At 39.3% G+C, this 16,601-nt stretch overlaps 1 protein-coding gene across 1 annotated transcript in view; it reads left to right on the top strand.

Annotated features, from left to right (window-relative positions):
- Positions 1-16,601, top strand: part of MYOM1 (myomesin 1) — a 121,837-nt gene that overhangs the window by 56,257 nt on the left and 48,979 nt on the right. The window contains exons 12-17 of the mRNA XM_079783818.1: positions 496-695; positions 2,497-2,553; positions 7,858-7,982; positions 12,949-13,132; positions 13,947-14,121; positions 15,864-15,985. Coding sequence (XP_079639944.1) covers positions 496-695; positions 2,497-2,553; positions 7,858-7,982; positions 12,949-13,132; positions 13,947-14,121; positions 15,864-15,985 — 863 coding nt within the window. The remainder of the gene's footprint in view (positions 1-495; positions 696-2,496; positions 2,554-7,857; positions 7,983-12,948; positions 13,133-13,946; positions 14,122-15,863; positions 15,986-16,601) is intronic.

Here is a 16,601-nt window from a genome sequence, read left to right as displayed (position 1 = left end):
CCAAACTACAGTACAGATAAGTTTCTTTTAAGGTGCTAACTTTCTCAGCAATAGTTCCATAATTTAAACGAAAATGCCTAACGAAGTCGCTAATGGTGGAACTGAAGACATCAGCCAGGCAGAAGTTTGAGCGATCCTGCCCCTTAGTCTATTCAGTGTAGAGATTGTACATACCAGCCTGCTTCTCCCCCCACCCCCCACCCCTGACCATATCTCCTCTATTTAACACACACAAGGCCCTTAGCTGCATATTTTTAGTGAGGTCAAAGGACATGTATGTGTCAAGAAGGAGCTGAGCTTCTTTTTCTTGTTAGAGAAGATAGATTACAGTTGAGTGGAATTGAGTACATACCTGAAGTTAATAACTATTGAACTGCGCTTGAGCTGCATACTTTGTAGAAAAATCTGAAGCAACTGGGTAGGTTTGCAGCATTGGAACTATGAATTTAGCCATACTTATCTTAATATTCTTATTGATGGCTCTCTTTTCCTTAGATGTGAGGTGGGCACAGATAGCTGGTCTCAATGCAATGACACACCTGTGAAGTTTGCTCGTTTCCCAGTCACTGGATTGTTAGAAGGTCGTTCTTATATATTCCGAGTTCGGGCCGTGAATAAAACTGGAATAGGTCTACCATCTCGTGTTTCTGAGCCTGCAGCTGCTCTGGATCCAGCTGAGAAAGCAAGACTTAGAAGTAAGCATTTTTCATTTTCTAGAATCTTTCTGCATCTTCTTTTTAATAGAACTACAGATCTCATTGCAAAGTTATTCCTCCCCCTTCCACTAGAGGGAACAGAGAATAAGAAATCCTTTATTGATCAGAAAATCCTTACGGTAGGAAGGGGGACTGAGGAGCATGAGAACAAAAAAGTATTTGTTTTTTGACTCATCTATTCACTATTAATATCTCAGTACAGTGAGTTTCTTTATATTAAAGGAAAAACAACATTATATCTGATCTATACTTGAGTTTCCTTATAGACAATTAAAAATAATCTGTCCATACAGTTAGCCTCCAAGTATCGACCTCAAAACTACGATACATGAATTATGTTCTGCATTTGTTTCATGGGAACCCATGTGGCACCCTCAATAAAAGGAACCATAAACTTGCATTAAAAGAATTGTTGTAAATTAACATTTCCCTCTATACCAGATTTCTCAACCTTGGTCCTGTTGACATTTTAGGCCAGATAATTCTGTGTTATGGGGGTCTACACTGTACATTATAGGATGTTAGCAGTGTCCTGGCCTCTACTTACTACAGGCCAATAGTGCTCCCCCACCCCCTCCGCCCCTTGTGACAAAATTATCTCCAGACATTACCAAATGTCTCTGGGGAGCAAACTCACCTTAGATGAGGACTTCTGGTCTGTGGTTTATTTTCATTTTGTTGTTGTTGTTGTTGTTGTTAATCCTCACCCAAGGATATTCTTCCATTGATTTTAGAGAGAATGGAAGGGAGAGAGAGAGACAGAGAGAAACATCGATGTGAGAGAGACACATCAATTGGTTGCCTCCTGCACACACCCCAACCAGGGCCCGGGAACCTGCAACCAAGGTTAGTGCCCTTGACCGGGAATCGAACCTGGGACCCTTCAGTCCACAGGCCGATGCTGTATTCACTGAGCCAAACTGACTAGGGCTGCAGTGTTATATATATTTTTTTACCTTAAGTACATGTAGTGGTATCATAAAAATCTAAGTAAAATCATGCTACTTTTTCTAATCACACTACTTGATAGCTCTCTGATCATTTTCCACCTAACACCCAGCTTCCATCTCTCTTTCCTAATTCCATCTCATACATTCATTTACTCTTTTTCTATAAATTCCAATAAAAAATAAGATTTCTTTGAGCTGAAAATAAGTTACACTGTTTATTACCTTTCTGTTTTTGTACAAAAGCTGGTCAAAAGTCCTTTGATTAAAGCAGGAGTTGAATCATTTTCTCTTTCTGGTGTCTGTGGGATCACAGACATGAATTTCCTCATCTCATCCATTCCCCCCACTCAGGATCTAAGCTGGTTTCCTTTGTGGACAACAGTTTTTGAGTGCAACGGCAAGAAATTGTTTTTGTTGAGCTTTACTGCAGCATCAGCGCCCCTCTCCTCTTTCATCTTTGTTATGACAGATAAATAGCTACTGGGCTAGCAATTGTTCCGGAAAGGTTCTCCCTTAAGAAGGTATCAGAGAGCCTACATGTTTCAGGAGATCTATATGGAACAGTAATTGAACACAGGTTATTTACCTTCCTGTGTAAATACAATTCTAGAAATGTCAACTCAGTTCAGGCAGGTTCCAAGCTCCAGCAGATTGTGAATTCTTCAAGGACACAATACTGTATATTGTGCTCAGTAAGATTCTATAGAACAATACATAAGTCAACTAGTAACAAACCCAATTGTGACTAACGTGGCCAGTTAATCAGTTTATAAGTGCAGTTGAAACTGCTCTTGTGAATGTTTGGGATTTTCATTTTTATCTCTGTTCAGGTCACCCTTCAGCACCCTGGACTGGACAGATCATTGTCACTGAAGAGGAACCTAGAGGTAAAAGCTACATTTTCCTCAAATACTATTGCCAATGTTTTGCTTTGTTGGTTAGCTGGAGTGGATGGTACACTGCATATTAAGATGTTTTGGAAAGAACATTCTGAAATATTTGGATATCATAAAGTAACTTATATTGTCAAGAGAAGCACTTTTCCTAAAACGTTTTATTGAGATATAATTGACATCCACTAAACTAGATGTCTATAGAATGTACAATTTGACAACATTTTTTTCAGATGTGTTCACCTGTGAAACCATCACCATGATCCGAATAATGAGCATATTCATCACCCCTAAAATTTTCTCACATCCCTTTGTAATACTTCCCTTTCATTCCTTCCCCATCTCTAGGCCATCACTGATTTGCTTTCTGTCACTGTAGTTTGCATTGCCCACAATTTTAGATAAATGGAATCATACTCATTTTTGTCTTGTTTCCTTTACTCAGCATAATTATTTTTAGTTTTATTCATGTTGATGTTTGTATCAATTCATTTCAGTTTACCCATTCACCATTGAAAGTTTCTATGAAAAGCCTTGTGAAGTGTTTGTGTGGACATATGCTTTCATTTCTCTTGGATAAATACCTATGAGTTGAATGGATAGGTCATATGGTATGTGCCGCGCCAGCACGGCCTAGGGCAGTGATGGGCAACCTTTTGAGCTTGGTGTGTCAAACTTCGCCAAAAAACTGAGCATAACTCGGGTAGTGTGTCACTTTGAGGAAAAAACATTATTTCGCAAATGTTTCATCCTCAGGAGCAGCAAATGTTTCATCCTCGGCATGCGGCCGCGTGTCATCAGAAATGGCTTTGCGTGTCAGTGCTGACGCGCGTGTCATAGGTTCGCCATCACTGGCCCTAGGGTGAACCTGAGGAGGGGCGGTGAAGGATTGAAGAAAAGGCAGACAAGAGAATACAGCTGGGGCTCCTTGGACCTCCCGTGCTGGGATGAGGACACAAAAGACCCAGCCTGCAAGCTGATGCTTTATTTTATAGTCTGATTAAAACAAGGGTAGATTAACATGTATACAAATGTTCTTGTTTTGGCAACACTTGCTGCACCTCCCACAACCCATTAGCTACTTAGGAAGGAATTAGGGAGGGCTACAAGGTCTTAACTATGCTAGGAGAGCTCTGCCCTCCAGGCTGGGACTTGTTTGTGGCCCTGCCACAGGTCAGCCGAGGCTTGACCCTAGAGCTGCTCCCTACAATGGTAGGTTTATGTTTAATTTTTAAGACACTGCTGACTGTTTTCCAAAATAGTTGTACCATTTTACATTCCCATCAGTAGTTTCTCTATGGGAGTTCCCCAGGTGCTCCACATTGTCACCAGTACTTGGCATGCAGTCTTTTAAACTTTAGACATTCTAATAGTGTATAGTGGTGTTTTATATAATAGTGGTATTTCATAGTGTGGGTGCATAGTGGTTTCAATTTGCATTTCTCTAGTAACATGGAATTTGATTGCATGTTTGTGGATCTACTTCTGCAATCTCTATTGGTAAATTTTATTTTCTCTTTTATGTAGCTTTATCAGCCTTATGGGGTTTTTTTTGTTGTTGTTGTTTTTTTAAGTTTCATAGTTTTGAAGTCAGATAGTATAAGTCCTCTAATCTCCCCCCACTCTCCAAAGTTTATTTGGCTATTCTAAGTATTTGCATTTTTATGTAAAATTTAAAACCAACTTACACATTTCTACAAAAATCTCCTGGGATTCCAATTGTCTTTTATATCATTAACTAGAGGCCCGATGCACGAAATTCGTGCAAGAGTAGGCCTTCCTTCCCCCGGCTGCCAGCACTGGCTTCCCTCTGGCACCTGGCACCCGGGCTTCCCTTGAAGCCCCGGCTTTGTCCAGAAGGTCATCCGGAAGGACATCTGGTCTAATTAGCATATTATGCTTTTATTATTATAGATGGTTTTCTATCTACTTGTTCTATCAATTATTAATAGTGATGAAATCTCTGACTAAATGATGTATTTATCAGTTTCTTCTTTTAGTTCTACAAGGTTTGCTTCATGTGTTTCGATGCTGTTCTGAGATGCATAAACATTTTTATTGTAATATTCTTTTATGAATTGACCACTTTATTATTATGAAGTAAGTCCCTTTATCCTTAGTAATGTGTTTTTTCCTTCTTGGAAATCTACTTTGCCTGGTAATATAACCTTTCGATTTTATATTGATTAGTTTTAGCATGGCATATGATTTTTATCCTTTTAATTTATGTGTGTGTTTATATTTAAATCATGTTTCTTGTAGTCAGTATAAAAAAGTTAGATCTATGCAATCTGGTAATCTTTGCCTTTTCATTGGGTGTTTGAACCATTTACATTTTGTGTGATTACTGATATGATTTGACTTAAACCTACCATCTTGCTATTTGTTTTCTGTCTATTTCATCTGTTTGTTTCCTTTTTCATCTTTTTCTACTTTCTTTTTTATTAAGTATTTTTTATTATTCCATTTTCTGTGTTATCTTATTAGCTATAATTCTTTTTTTTTACTTTATAATAGTTTGGAATTTATACTATACATTGTATCACAACCTATCTTCAAGTAATATTATATTACTTCACAAGTAGTATAAGAACTTTCAATGATATTATTTCATTTTCCCTCTGAACCATAGTGCTATTGTTATCATACGTTTTATTTGTGTATTTATTTTAAACCATACAATACAATGTTATTATTTTTGTTCAAATCATTGCTTATCTTTCAAAAAGACTTAAAAAGTAAGAAAAATGTTTTCAATATTCACTCATTTTTACCATTTCTGTTGCTCATTTCTTTGTATAGATCTGGATTTCCATCTGATATGACTTTCTACCTAAGGCATTTCCTTTAATATTTTTTTGTAGTGCTGGCTTGATGGTTATGACTTATTTTATTTTTTCTTTGTTGAGTCTCTATTTCATCTTCATTTTAAAATATGTCTTCACTGTGTGTAGGATTCTGATTGACAGTTTTTTTAAAATATATTTTTATTGATTTCAGAGAAGAAGGAAGAGGGAGAGAAAGATAGAAACATCAATGATGAGAGAGAATCATTGATTGGCTGCCTCCTGCATGACCCCCACTGGGGACTGAACCTATAACCGGGGCATGTGCCCTGACCTGTGAATCGAACTGTGTCCTCCTGGTTCATAGGTTGACATTCAACCACTGAGCAACACTGGCTGGGCATCCTTTTCTTCATTGGTGTTTGACCTGCTGTGAATTCCAGCCAGTGCTTTCATTTTTAAATCTTTGAATTTGTGTATCATTTTAATATTTTTCATATTTTTAATTAACATGTTCAATCTTTATCTTCTTGGACATATGGAATATATTTATAATACCTTTTTTTAATGTCCTTGTCTACTAATTCTATCATCTGTGACATTATCTGGTTTTGTTTTTATTGATTGATTTTTTTTGTACTCATTATGGTTTGTATTTTCTTGCTTCTTTGCATACTTGATTTTTTTTTTTTTATGAGATGCCAGACATTTTGAATTTAGTGTTTGTTGATGGGTATTTTTGTATTTTTATAAATACTCTTAGGCTTTGTTCTGGGGAAGTAATCCTTTCAAGGCTTGCTTTTGTTGAGTGTAATCAGAGAAGCCTTTAGTCTAGTGATTTGGCCTCACTACAGAGGAAATGCCCTCCTGAGTACGGTCCCGGATGCCCCAGGAATTAGGAGATTTCCATTCTGGCTGGTGGGAACATGAATTCTCTCAGGCCCAACGTGAGCTTTGAAGATTGTTCCCTTCAATTCTTTTGTGTGGATTTCTCACATGTATGAGCTGATCAGCACTCACGTGAGCACTCCAGAGGGACCCTTTGCAGATCTCTGAAGCCTCCCTCTCCGGGCAGCCCTTTCCTCCAGTGTTCATCCCTATGATTCTACCTGTGGATCCCTTACCCTCCTGGGAAGTCCAGCTTCTCCTCCACCCAGGGAGACTACCAGGCCCTACCTGGGCTCCTCTTCGTGAGCTGCTGCCTTGAAACTCTCTCCACACAGCAAGCTAGGACTATGGCAGGACTCACCTAGTTTCCTATCTATAGGGAATCATTGTCCTACGCTGACTAATAAGTCCTATGCTGTAAACAATCATTTCATATATTTTGCTCAGTATTGTAGTTGTTTCACATGGAGGGATCACTTTGATGTCAAGAACCATGGAGGGTCTAAGTTTACTCTACTTATGAGCTAATGTTTCCTATTAGTTTCACAGATTCTGGCAAGAGACATGCGACTCCTGGGTAAGAGACAAAGGACTCTTCTTTCTACTCACAGCACTGCAGACAGCATGAGCTTCCTATTCTCACTGGCTTCCCTTGCCCCTCCCCACCAACCCTACAGGGTTATGTGGGGCAGCAGAGGTGGATGCTGCACACACAGTAGATTTGTATCTCAGCTGAGAAACCTTACACTTAGGAAACCACAATCTTATTAGGGGGCGTCTACCAAACCTAACCAAACTTTCTCTGGAGAAATATATCACCTTTTGTTATCCTGGTCTGAAAACAGTCAACTAACTCTTTGCCCTAGAGCCGTGGCCGGCAAACTGCGGCTCACGAGCCACATGCGGCTCTTTGGCCCCTTGAGTGTGGCTCTTCCACAAAATACCACGACCTGGGCGAGTCTATTTTGAAGAAGTGGCATTAGAAGAAGTTTAAGTTTAAAAAATTTGGCTCTCAAAAGAAATTTCAATCGTTGTACTGTTGATATTTGGCTCTGTTGACTAATGAGTTTGCCGACCACTGCCCTAGAGGATATGCTATGTCTATATTCCAAGGTTGTTTGCTAATCAAACATCCTTTAAAAGATATTCTATTAAAAAAAGCTGAAAGAAGTTGTGCCCCACCCTGTACTGTAATAACTCTGTATTGTGTCAGGTGGGTACTAGGAAGAGGGATCACTTTGTAAACTATATAAATGTCTAACCATATGTTGTACACTGAAACTAATATATTATGTCAATTGTAATTTAAAGAATTAGAAAACTTTAATCAATCAATCAATTGCATTAGAAAACGATTATTCCTCTCCTTTTGGTAAAAATATAAAAGATAACTTGTGTCATTGCAACTGTTTTTTTAGGACTAATAAAGAAATTAAAATTGTCAAGCAAAGAAAGTAACATTGTGGCTTTGAATTAGGAATGACTGTTTTAGGAGGAATTTTAGAAAGAAGGTACTTCTTACAAAGCAGTGACTAAGTCTTCCTTCAGCGATAGAGAAACATCTGTGCCTGAGTGTCCTGGGTTTCCCAGAGTGTGTGCCCTCACTTTCCTTGTTGTTTTTCAGAGGGTATTGTTCCTGGACCTCCCACAGACCTCTCTGTCACTGAGGCCACCCAGAGTTACGTGGTGCTGAGCTGGAAACCCCCTGGCCAGCGTGGCCATGAGGGCATCCTGTACTTTGTGGAAAAGGTAAGACTCTGGGATCAGCATTATTACCTCATGCCACTTCTGAAGACTTCTTTTAAAAGCAGAGATTAAATTTTCATTTTGTCCTGCACTCTTTAAAACTTTATAAACTGTGAACAGCCTCCACAGAAAAATATATATCACACAAAACTTTGCTGCAAAGTTGAGGGGATTTCTGGACCCTAAGGCTCATCCATAGGCTTCTAAGAGGTCCACGGACCCCAAATCATGATCCCTTTATGAAGAGAGATGTTCCTGAAACTGCAGATTTCCTGTATGACACTGTTTTCCGGAGACGTTCTCTGCCTCCCTTGCTCTAGTAATGGCTTTTCACCTCTCTGCCCCTTGTCCCTCTGCAGTAGGGAATGAGCATCAGCGAGGGTAGATGTGTGAGAGGAGTAGAAGTTAAAATACTTTCTAATGGCTGAGAGACTTGAAGACAGAAAGTCCTCATATGCTGCCACACATTTGAGCAGCACTACTCTATATGCAGTTTGTAGGATGGGGTCAGAGATTAAAAATCAACATAACATATTGTCTGGTTCTTTCCCTCAAATATCTTACAAGTGTATTGTACTTATGTTAGAAAGGGCAGCATACAATGAAGGCCTAAAATGAGTGAAATCCTGAGAATTGTTTGTGAATCTATCATATACTCATACTTGAGGAGAGTTCTAGAAAATATTTACGCCCAGAAAATGGAGAAGAGCCAATACCTGCACGGGCCATTATTTGAGGAGCTTGCCCCAGCTGCAAAGGCAGATACGTAGGAGACCTCGCCAAGCACAGGGCCATGAGTGGAAGAAGTTCTTGGCCAACAGGATACTTGCTACTAGGAAAGAGTGTGTAAAGAGAATTTGACTAAAATGAGGTTTAACTCTTATAGATCATTGGTGGAATGTGAATTGGTCCAACCACTAGGGAAAACAATATAAAAGTTCCTCAAAAAATTAAAAATAAGTCTACTGTCTATCCAGCAACCCCACTTCTGGGTATATGGAAACAGAATTTAAAGGAAGCCCCAGGCAAAGAAATCAGATACTGGCTACATTTAAAGGTAAATCCCATAGATAAGGATACTAACTTCACCAGTAGTGCTGGAGGTGACTCAGTGTCTTAAAAAAACACATAGCATGGGGGTGGCAGGAGGAGGGAGATGAAGAAAACACATCAAAGCAAAACAGGATTTTGATGAGATATATGCACGTCCATGTTTATTGCAGCATTATTTACAATAGCCAAGATATGGAAACAACCTAAATGCCCATCGGTGGATAAAACGATGTGGTGGTACAAATACAGAATGGAATATTATTCAGCCATGAGAAAGGAGGATATTCTCCCATTTGCAACACGTGGATGGACCTTGAGGACATTATGCTAAGGGAGATAGGTCAGACAGAAAGCCAAGTACTGTATGATATTACTTATATGTGGACTCTAAAAAAGTAACCTGTTAAAAACAGAGTAATATTGTGGTTACCAGGTGATGGGAAGGGGGCATAAGAGCGATGGTGTTTAAAGGTTCAAACTTGTAACGAATAGTAAGTAAGCCATAGAGATCTAACGTACAGTATCATGAACATAGATAATAATATTATACCATAATTATGCAATGTGATAAATATTGCTATATTGGCAACTATATTACAATATACAAACGTATATTGTAACATGTTGTACACCTTAAATTTACACAATGGTATAAGTCAAATTTATTCAATAAAAAAATAAACATAATAAATAAAAAGGTTCAAAATCCATTTGTTAGAAAAGTTTTGATTAAGATATAATTTTTTAAATGAAATAAAAATAAGTTTATATTATATATAAGAATATTTACATTTTAATTGGCAGCTCTGAACCATTTTTTAGAACAATCAATGAAACAAGCGTTTATACTTTTTTGTATATTTTATTTTTTTTACAATACAGTATTATTAACTACAGTCACCATGTTGTACATTACCTGACATTTATTTTATAACTGGAAATTTGTATCTTTTGAACTTCTTTACCCATTTTGCACAACTCTCCACACCTATCTTCTGGCAACCACCAATCTGTTTTCTGTATAATTGAGCTCAGTTTTTGGGAGGGTTGTTAGGTATTATTGTTTTTTTGTTTGCTTGTTTTTAGGTTCTACATGTGAGATCATACAGTATTTGTCCTTGAGAGAAAATTTTATAAAATTGTGCAATTGCTTGATAACATATTATTTTACTTTACAATTCATTTTCATAGCGGAATCATAGAAAGTATATTTTTTTGCAAAAATATTGTGGAGCTCAATTAATTTTCCTAAAAGCCTCTATCTTTTATCTTAATGCTATTCTGATAATTTAATTTCACAACTCCAATTAGGTCACCTTTCCTGACTATCATTATAAGAGAATAAATAAATACAGCTATAGATATATAGGTATATACAAATTATGTAAAATCATAAAATTGATATATAAACATCTTTATGGCTTTTTAATTATTTCAAATCAGTGGCTCTTGAGAAAATTGTACTGGAGCTTAAAATGCTAGGGTCTGTGGTTTCCCTTTATTAATTACTTTTCTTTGATCAGGACATTTAGCTCAGCCTTTGAGGAGGATGCCTCACTTCCTTCTTATCCCTAGCAAATATTTTTTTCTTCTAACGGAGAGCAAGAATAGGATGATAAATGTTCACCTCCTGTTGTATTTAATACACACCCTCACTCAATCTGTTTAAAATGCTCCACAGGAAGAGAGTTCTGAATAAGCACTGTGACAGCAATTACAATCTTTCCTATAGGAATCACATAGTATCAACCTAGTACTGAGACAGTTTGTCCCCATGCATCAGTTGGCTTCTGTTGAACACGTCCTCCAGTCACATAAACTAATTTCTCCACCAAAGTCTGTAACTCCCCTAAGTTTCGCTCATCGTCATTTGATTATAACATTAAGGGAGAAGGAAAATGGATTCCTGGCCTGGGGCCACTGTCTCCGTGGAATTTGTAGGTTTTCATGGCTGTGTCGGTTTTCTCCGGGTACTCCAGTTTCCTGCCACATCTCAGAGATTCATGTGAGATGAATTGGTGTGTCTGAAGTGTCCCAGTCTGAGTGAGTGCGGGGGGCTGTGAGTGGCCCTGTGACGGAATGGTGTCCTGTCCAGGGTACCTTCCTGCCTCGTGTCTTGAGCTGCCAAGACAGTGTCAGGTCGCCCACAACCCTGAACTGGAATAAGCAGGTTGGAAAAGCATTATCTTACTTGTTTTTATTAATCATTCTTAAATCTGTGTATAGCTCACATTTATTTCAGTGTTTAATATTAGATGTGTTTTAGGTCTTTATTTAGAAATTTGGTGTTTTTTGTGACAGAAATATGCTGTAGAAATGTAATTCTTGTTCATATCAATTAGCCTATGATAAAATTGTTTTCATTATACATCCTTTAGCCTAAAGTTGCAGTTTCCAAGAACCTATCGGCAATGTTAAGTGAAGACTCGCTGTGTAGCCCGAGTAGAGAGGCTTGTACGGGCACAGGTGGCACTTTCAAAAAGTCAGAGATGTTCAGGTCCTGGGGCACATTCACAGAACTATCCACCTGCCAGATCCTCTGAGCTGAGTCTCAGATTATTTCTGATAACGGCTTCTCATACATTGACCTCTCAAAGGGAAATGCTCCCATGCTCTTGTTCTGTGGCAAGTGTCCATCTCCAGAATGTTCAGGCCCACAGCAGAGCTGCCTCTTTGGCTATCGCCATGCCTGCACTTCTCCGTGGAGCTTTTTACCTGGGATTTGCATGCACATAAAGCGCTTGCCTGCCATGGCCACAGGCTTAACATCAGTTACAGCATGTCCCTAAGCCCTGAAAAGGTTGAAAATGAGGGGTTTATTAGCAAGGGAATCGGATGAATCGGTCTCTAGGGCTCCCAGCCTCCCTGTGCTACTGTGGTCTTTTCCTCGGGTGTCTTATGTCTTGAGCTCTTCCTCTCATTCCCCTGTCAAAATCTAGTCATGTCAGAGACAGGGGCAGCCTCACTCAATAGCTGTTTCTACCAGCAGGAATGTTGCTCAGGACCAGGCACTGTTGATAGCACTGCACGCCTGTCAACCCACTTAATCCTTATGGTAACCCTCAGAGGGAAATACTTTTATTTTCATCATGCTTATTTTGTAGATGAGGAAAAGGCACCCGTGGGGTAGAGAATTGGCCCACGGTCACACAGTTAGTAAGAGGCAGAGCTAGGATTTGAACCCCGCAGTCTGACAGGTTCATATATACCCAACTATTACACGCTGCTGCTTTTAAACCTCCCCAAGCCGAAGTCCTCCCCTCAGGAAAACTTTGATAATCACACACTACCCCCACAATGCCTACTTCAGAGCATAGTTTAGAGGATTGAAGAATGACAATGGTGAATAAAGCTCTTAGCACAGTGAAAGGCAGCTATTATTTTTATTGTGAAAGTATAAATGACTGATAATTGCTTCTGTATTCCCCAGGGGAGAGTATGTCAAAATGAATGAAAGCCATAAACTAACAGATTAAAAGTATGGGAGATGCCGAAACCGGTTTGGCTCAGTGGGTAGAGCGTTGGTCTGGGGACTGAGGGGTCCTTGGTTGCGGGCACATCCCCAGTAGGGGGTGTGCAGGAGGCAGCTGATTGATGTTTCTCTCTCATCAATGTTTCTAACTCTCTATCCCCCTCCCTTCCTCTCTGTAAAAAATCAATAAAATATATATTTTAAAAAAAAAGTATGGGAGAATTTTATTCCTCAGTGGGCAGCAGATCGACTGTTTAGGGGGAGTTTACACTCTCTACCCTCCCCTACACAAATGACATTATCATGGAAGCCACTGCAAGGATTTTAGAGGTTACCTTGTCAACTCAAGTAACAGGAAATAGATACATAGCACTGAGATGCCCTGCCGAGAGTCCCCATTTATTCCTGCTGTGCTTTCAATGGGTCTCACTGTTCTGGCTGCAGTGTGACATGGAAACAGAAAACTGGCAGCGGGTGAACACAGAGCTCCCTGTGAAGTCTCCCCGTTTCGCTCTGTTCGACCTGACTGAGGGGAAATCCTACCGGTTCCGTGTCCGTTGTTCTAATTCAGCAGGAGTTGGTGAGCCCTCAGAGGCAACGGAAGTGACTGTGGTTGGGGACAAACTTGGTAAGTGTAGAGCTTGGTTGAACAACTATAAACTTGTTTATTTTACTTCAAGAGAAAGTTCCAACGCAAAAATTTTATTAGAATATATATATATATATATATATATATATATATATATATATATATATATCATATTTACTAGTATACATATTACGAAGTAAAAGTGGTGGCATCTTTCTTTTCTATTATAAATTTAATTGATGACTATATTTGATGGCTACATTTTAAAATTTATTATTATGTATTATCAAATTTTGAAAGTAAATTTCTTCAGGAGTTTCAACAGTAATGATAATGTATTTTCTCTGGAGTGGGTTGGTGTGTTCCTGGGTATTTGATTTATCATTATTCTCTCAACCTAATAGGTTTATTAGTTTTAACAATCCTATATAATAAAAGGGTAATATGCAAATAGACTGAACAGCGGAATGACTGGTCACTATGACGTGCACTGACCACCAGGGGGAAGACGCTCAACGCAGGAGCTGTCCCCTGGTGGTCAGTCAGCCACAAGCCCGGCTGACGGCTGGCGAGCGCAGTGGCAGTGGCTGGAGCCTCTCCCGCCTCCATGTTAGGCCGTCAGTCATACATCGGACATCCCCTGAGGGCTCCCGGACTGCTAAAGGGCGCAGGCCGGGCTGAGAAATCCCTGCCCGCTCAATGCAGGGCCTCTAGTATATTATAAAATAAAGCAACCATTTATTTGATATGATTACTTATATATAAAATTTATGTGTGTGTGTTTGTTCGTATGTGTTCAGAATGAATTTTTAAAAATCACCTTGAGTTCATCATTATTTTTCTCTTTTCTCAGATATCCCCAAGGCTCCAGGCAACATCATCCCAAGCAGAAATACGGACACATCAGTGGTAGTTTCATGGGAGGAATCCAAAGACGCTAAGGAGCTGGTTGGCTACTACATAGAGTCCAGTGTTGTTGGCTCCGGCAAGTGGGAGCCCTGCAACAACAACCCGGTGAAGGGCCCACGGTAACTGCGCTCTGTGTGTCTGATAGGCTCTCGCTAACACAACTTACCCAGGTGTTTTAAACGAACAGAAGAAAACACCAAACTCTGACCATCGACATGATTACACTCAGTGCTAATGAGCCATAAATAACCGAACCAAGGACACTCAGAATATTTTACCAACACTGCTTCTAATGTGAGGATGGTTATTTTTCTTGCTCTCAAATAATTTATCAACCAGCTTTACAAGTTGATGATGAATTCTTGCCTGCACCCAAAATCTGGGCCTCCTTTGATTTAGGACCAATCTGAGAGGAGAATTCCACCCACAAAATTGTCCAACAGGCTTGTTAGGCAGCTCCTTCTTTGACCACTTCCTTCTAAGTCCAAGGACTCCCCCACCGGTTGAGTTGCTTCTTTTCTAAAACTTGAGAGAATAGAGACAAACCAATTAATGGGAGAAGGCAATGTGTTTTACAAGGGATTCATTGCGCTTGTTTGCTCATTTCACTTTTACTCTGCATTCCCAGCATTTTCCTGGGACTATTTAGAAACATTCATGGAGGAAAGCCTGCCTTTCCCGAAACTGACGGGAGCTTCTCAAGGACGGGCGCCATCTTTTATTCGTCATTGTATCCATAGCACCCAGCTTAGTGTCTGGAACACTGACGTGCTCAATAAATGTTCGCTGAACTGAGCTGACCTAAGGGTTGGCCTAAATTTAGGATTGGTGTAAATCATAGCTGCCTTTGTTAAATATTTCAACATGCAAATAGTAATAGAGTCATGTTATTTCCTCTGGTTCCAGCCCTTAGAATGGATTAAAATGTTACAGTGATTCATGAAACAGCTTTTTATAACCATAATAGCTATTAAAGAGTGAGGTTGTTTTGTGTGAAACTGCCCATGAATTCACACCTTGTTATTGAATTTTTATATCTAACTGGCAATTCTGGAGCCAATTTTTCACCTTACTTTCAAATTCAAGTAAAATGTCTCAAGTAATTGTACCTTCCCTGGCATGCAGAAAGGCAGGGCATAGGCCTTAGCGACGAGGAGCCACCTATGCTTATGACTATAAGTATGCACCTGAAATAGCCGTTAATAATATTATTTATGCCACCTATTATTTATTAAATGCCTCTTATATACAGGCCCTGTAATAGGTACTTTAAATACTTTATGGACAATATTTGCACAAAATTATTATGTAGATATAATTATCCCCATTTTACTGATGAGCACACAGAGGCTTAGAAAGGTTAAAGGACTTATGCAGGGGAATACCAGGACTCCTCATTGTTTGACAGAGTTTAGAAAATTGCCTTAACTGTCTTCTTGTCTAAAGCACGTGTTACCTGCATCTCTCTACATCTTTTTCTTCCTTTTAAAAAATGAATCGTGCCCTAGACAGTTTGGCTCAGTGGATAGAGAGTGTCAGTCTGCAAACCAAAGGATCCTGGGTTCGAATCCTATCCGGGGCTTGTACCTTGGTTGCACGCTTCTCCCTGGCCCAGGCCCTGGTTGGGGCTCATTCAGGAGGCAACATATCCATGTGTTTCTCTCACATTGATGTTCCTCTCTGTCTTTCCCTCTCTCTCCCGCTCTCTTAAAAGACCAATGGAAAAATATCCTTGAGTGAGGATTAACAACAACAACAAAAAATGAATCCTTTTCATAAAGCCAGATCATTCGTTAAGTTACCAATCATCTTCTCTAATTTTCCTCCTAGGAAAGTTTTTTGAAACTTCCTTTTCTTTCAGATTTACGTGCCATGGATTGGCGACTGGTCAAAGTTATATTTTCCGGGTCAGAGCAGTTAATGCAGCTGGACTTAGTGAATATTCACAGGATTCAGAAGCAATTGAAGTAAAAGCTGCTATTGGTAAGTTCCTTGTGCATAACTTTGCTAAGGAAAAAATGATTTTTTCTAAGTTATAAAGGCAGAGGCCACCCTTTCCAGAAATTGTTTAAAGCTTCTAATATTGCTCCATGATTCCACCCTCAAGTGATCATTTTCTCTGACTCCAGGTGACATCTAACCTTCCCTAGCTGTCATTTTACAGATCTTCACCACTTATCCAGATTCTGTGCATCTGTAGCCTTTTCATCTTCACAAGTCCAAGTTTCCTCAGATATTTCCCATTGTGGGAAACTCCATTCCTAACTTCGTGCTCATCACGGGAATGTGAAGGGCCATCCAATTCCATGAAGTGGTATATCACCCATAACACAGACCATCTTGTACCTAAAAGCCATTTCATCTGCAACACAGCCTGGCTTATTTTCACTAACAGCACATTAGCATGCCTTTTATAAACTCCTCTAAAATTCCTGCAAAGACACATGTGGTGGCTTAATCATGTTTCATCTCTGCTTGCAAAGTAACCAACAGAATAAAACCAGTAACAAAGTAATTTGATGTATGTACATGATGTACCTCGCAATCTCAGATGGCATGGGGAATGAACCCTGAAATTTCAGAGCAATCAAAATGAAGT

The sequence above is a fragment of the Cnephaeus nilssonii genome (assembly GCF_951640355.1).
Source record: "Cnephaeus nilssonii genome assembly, chromosome: 11".
NCBI classification, from domain to species: Eukaryota; Metazoa; Chordata; class Mammalia; order Chiroptera; family Vespertilionidae; genus Cnephaeus; species Cnephaeus nilssonii.
This window is presented reverse-complemented; position numbering and strand designations above follow the sequence as displayed.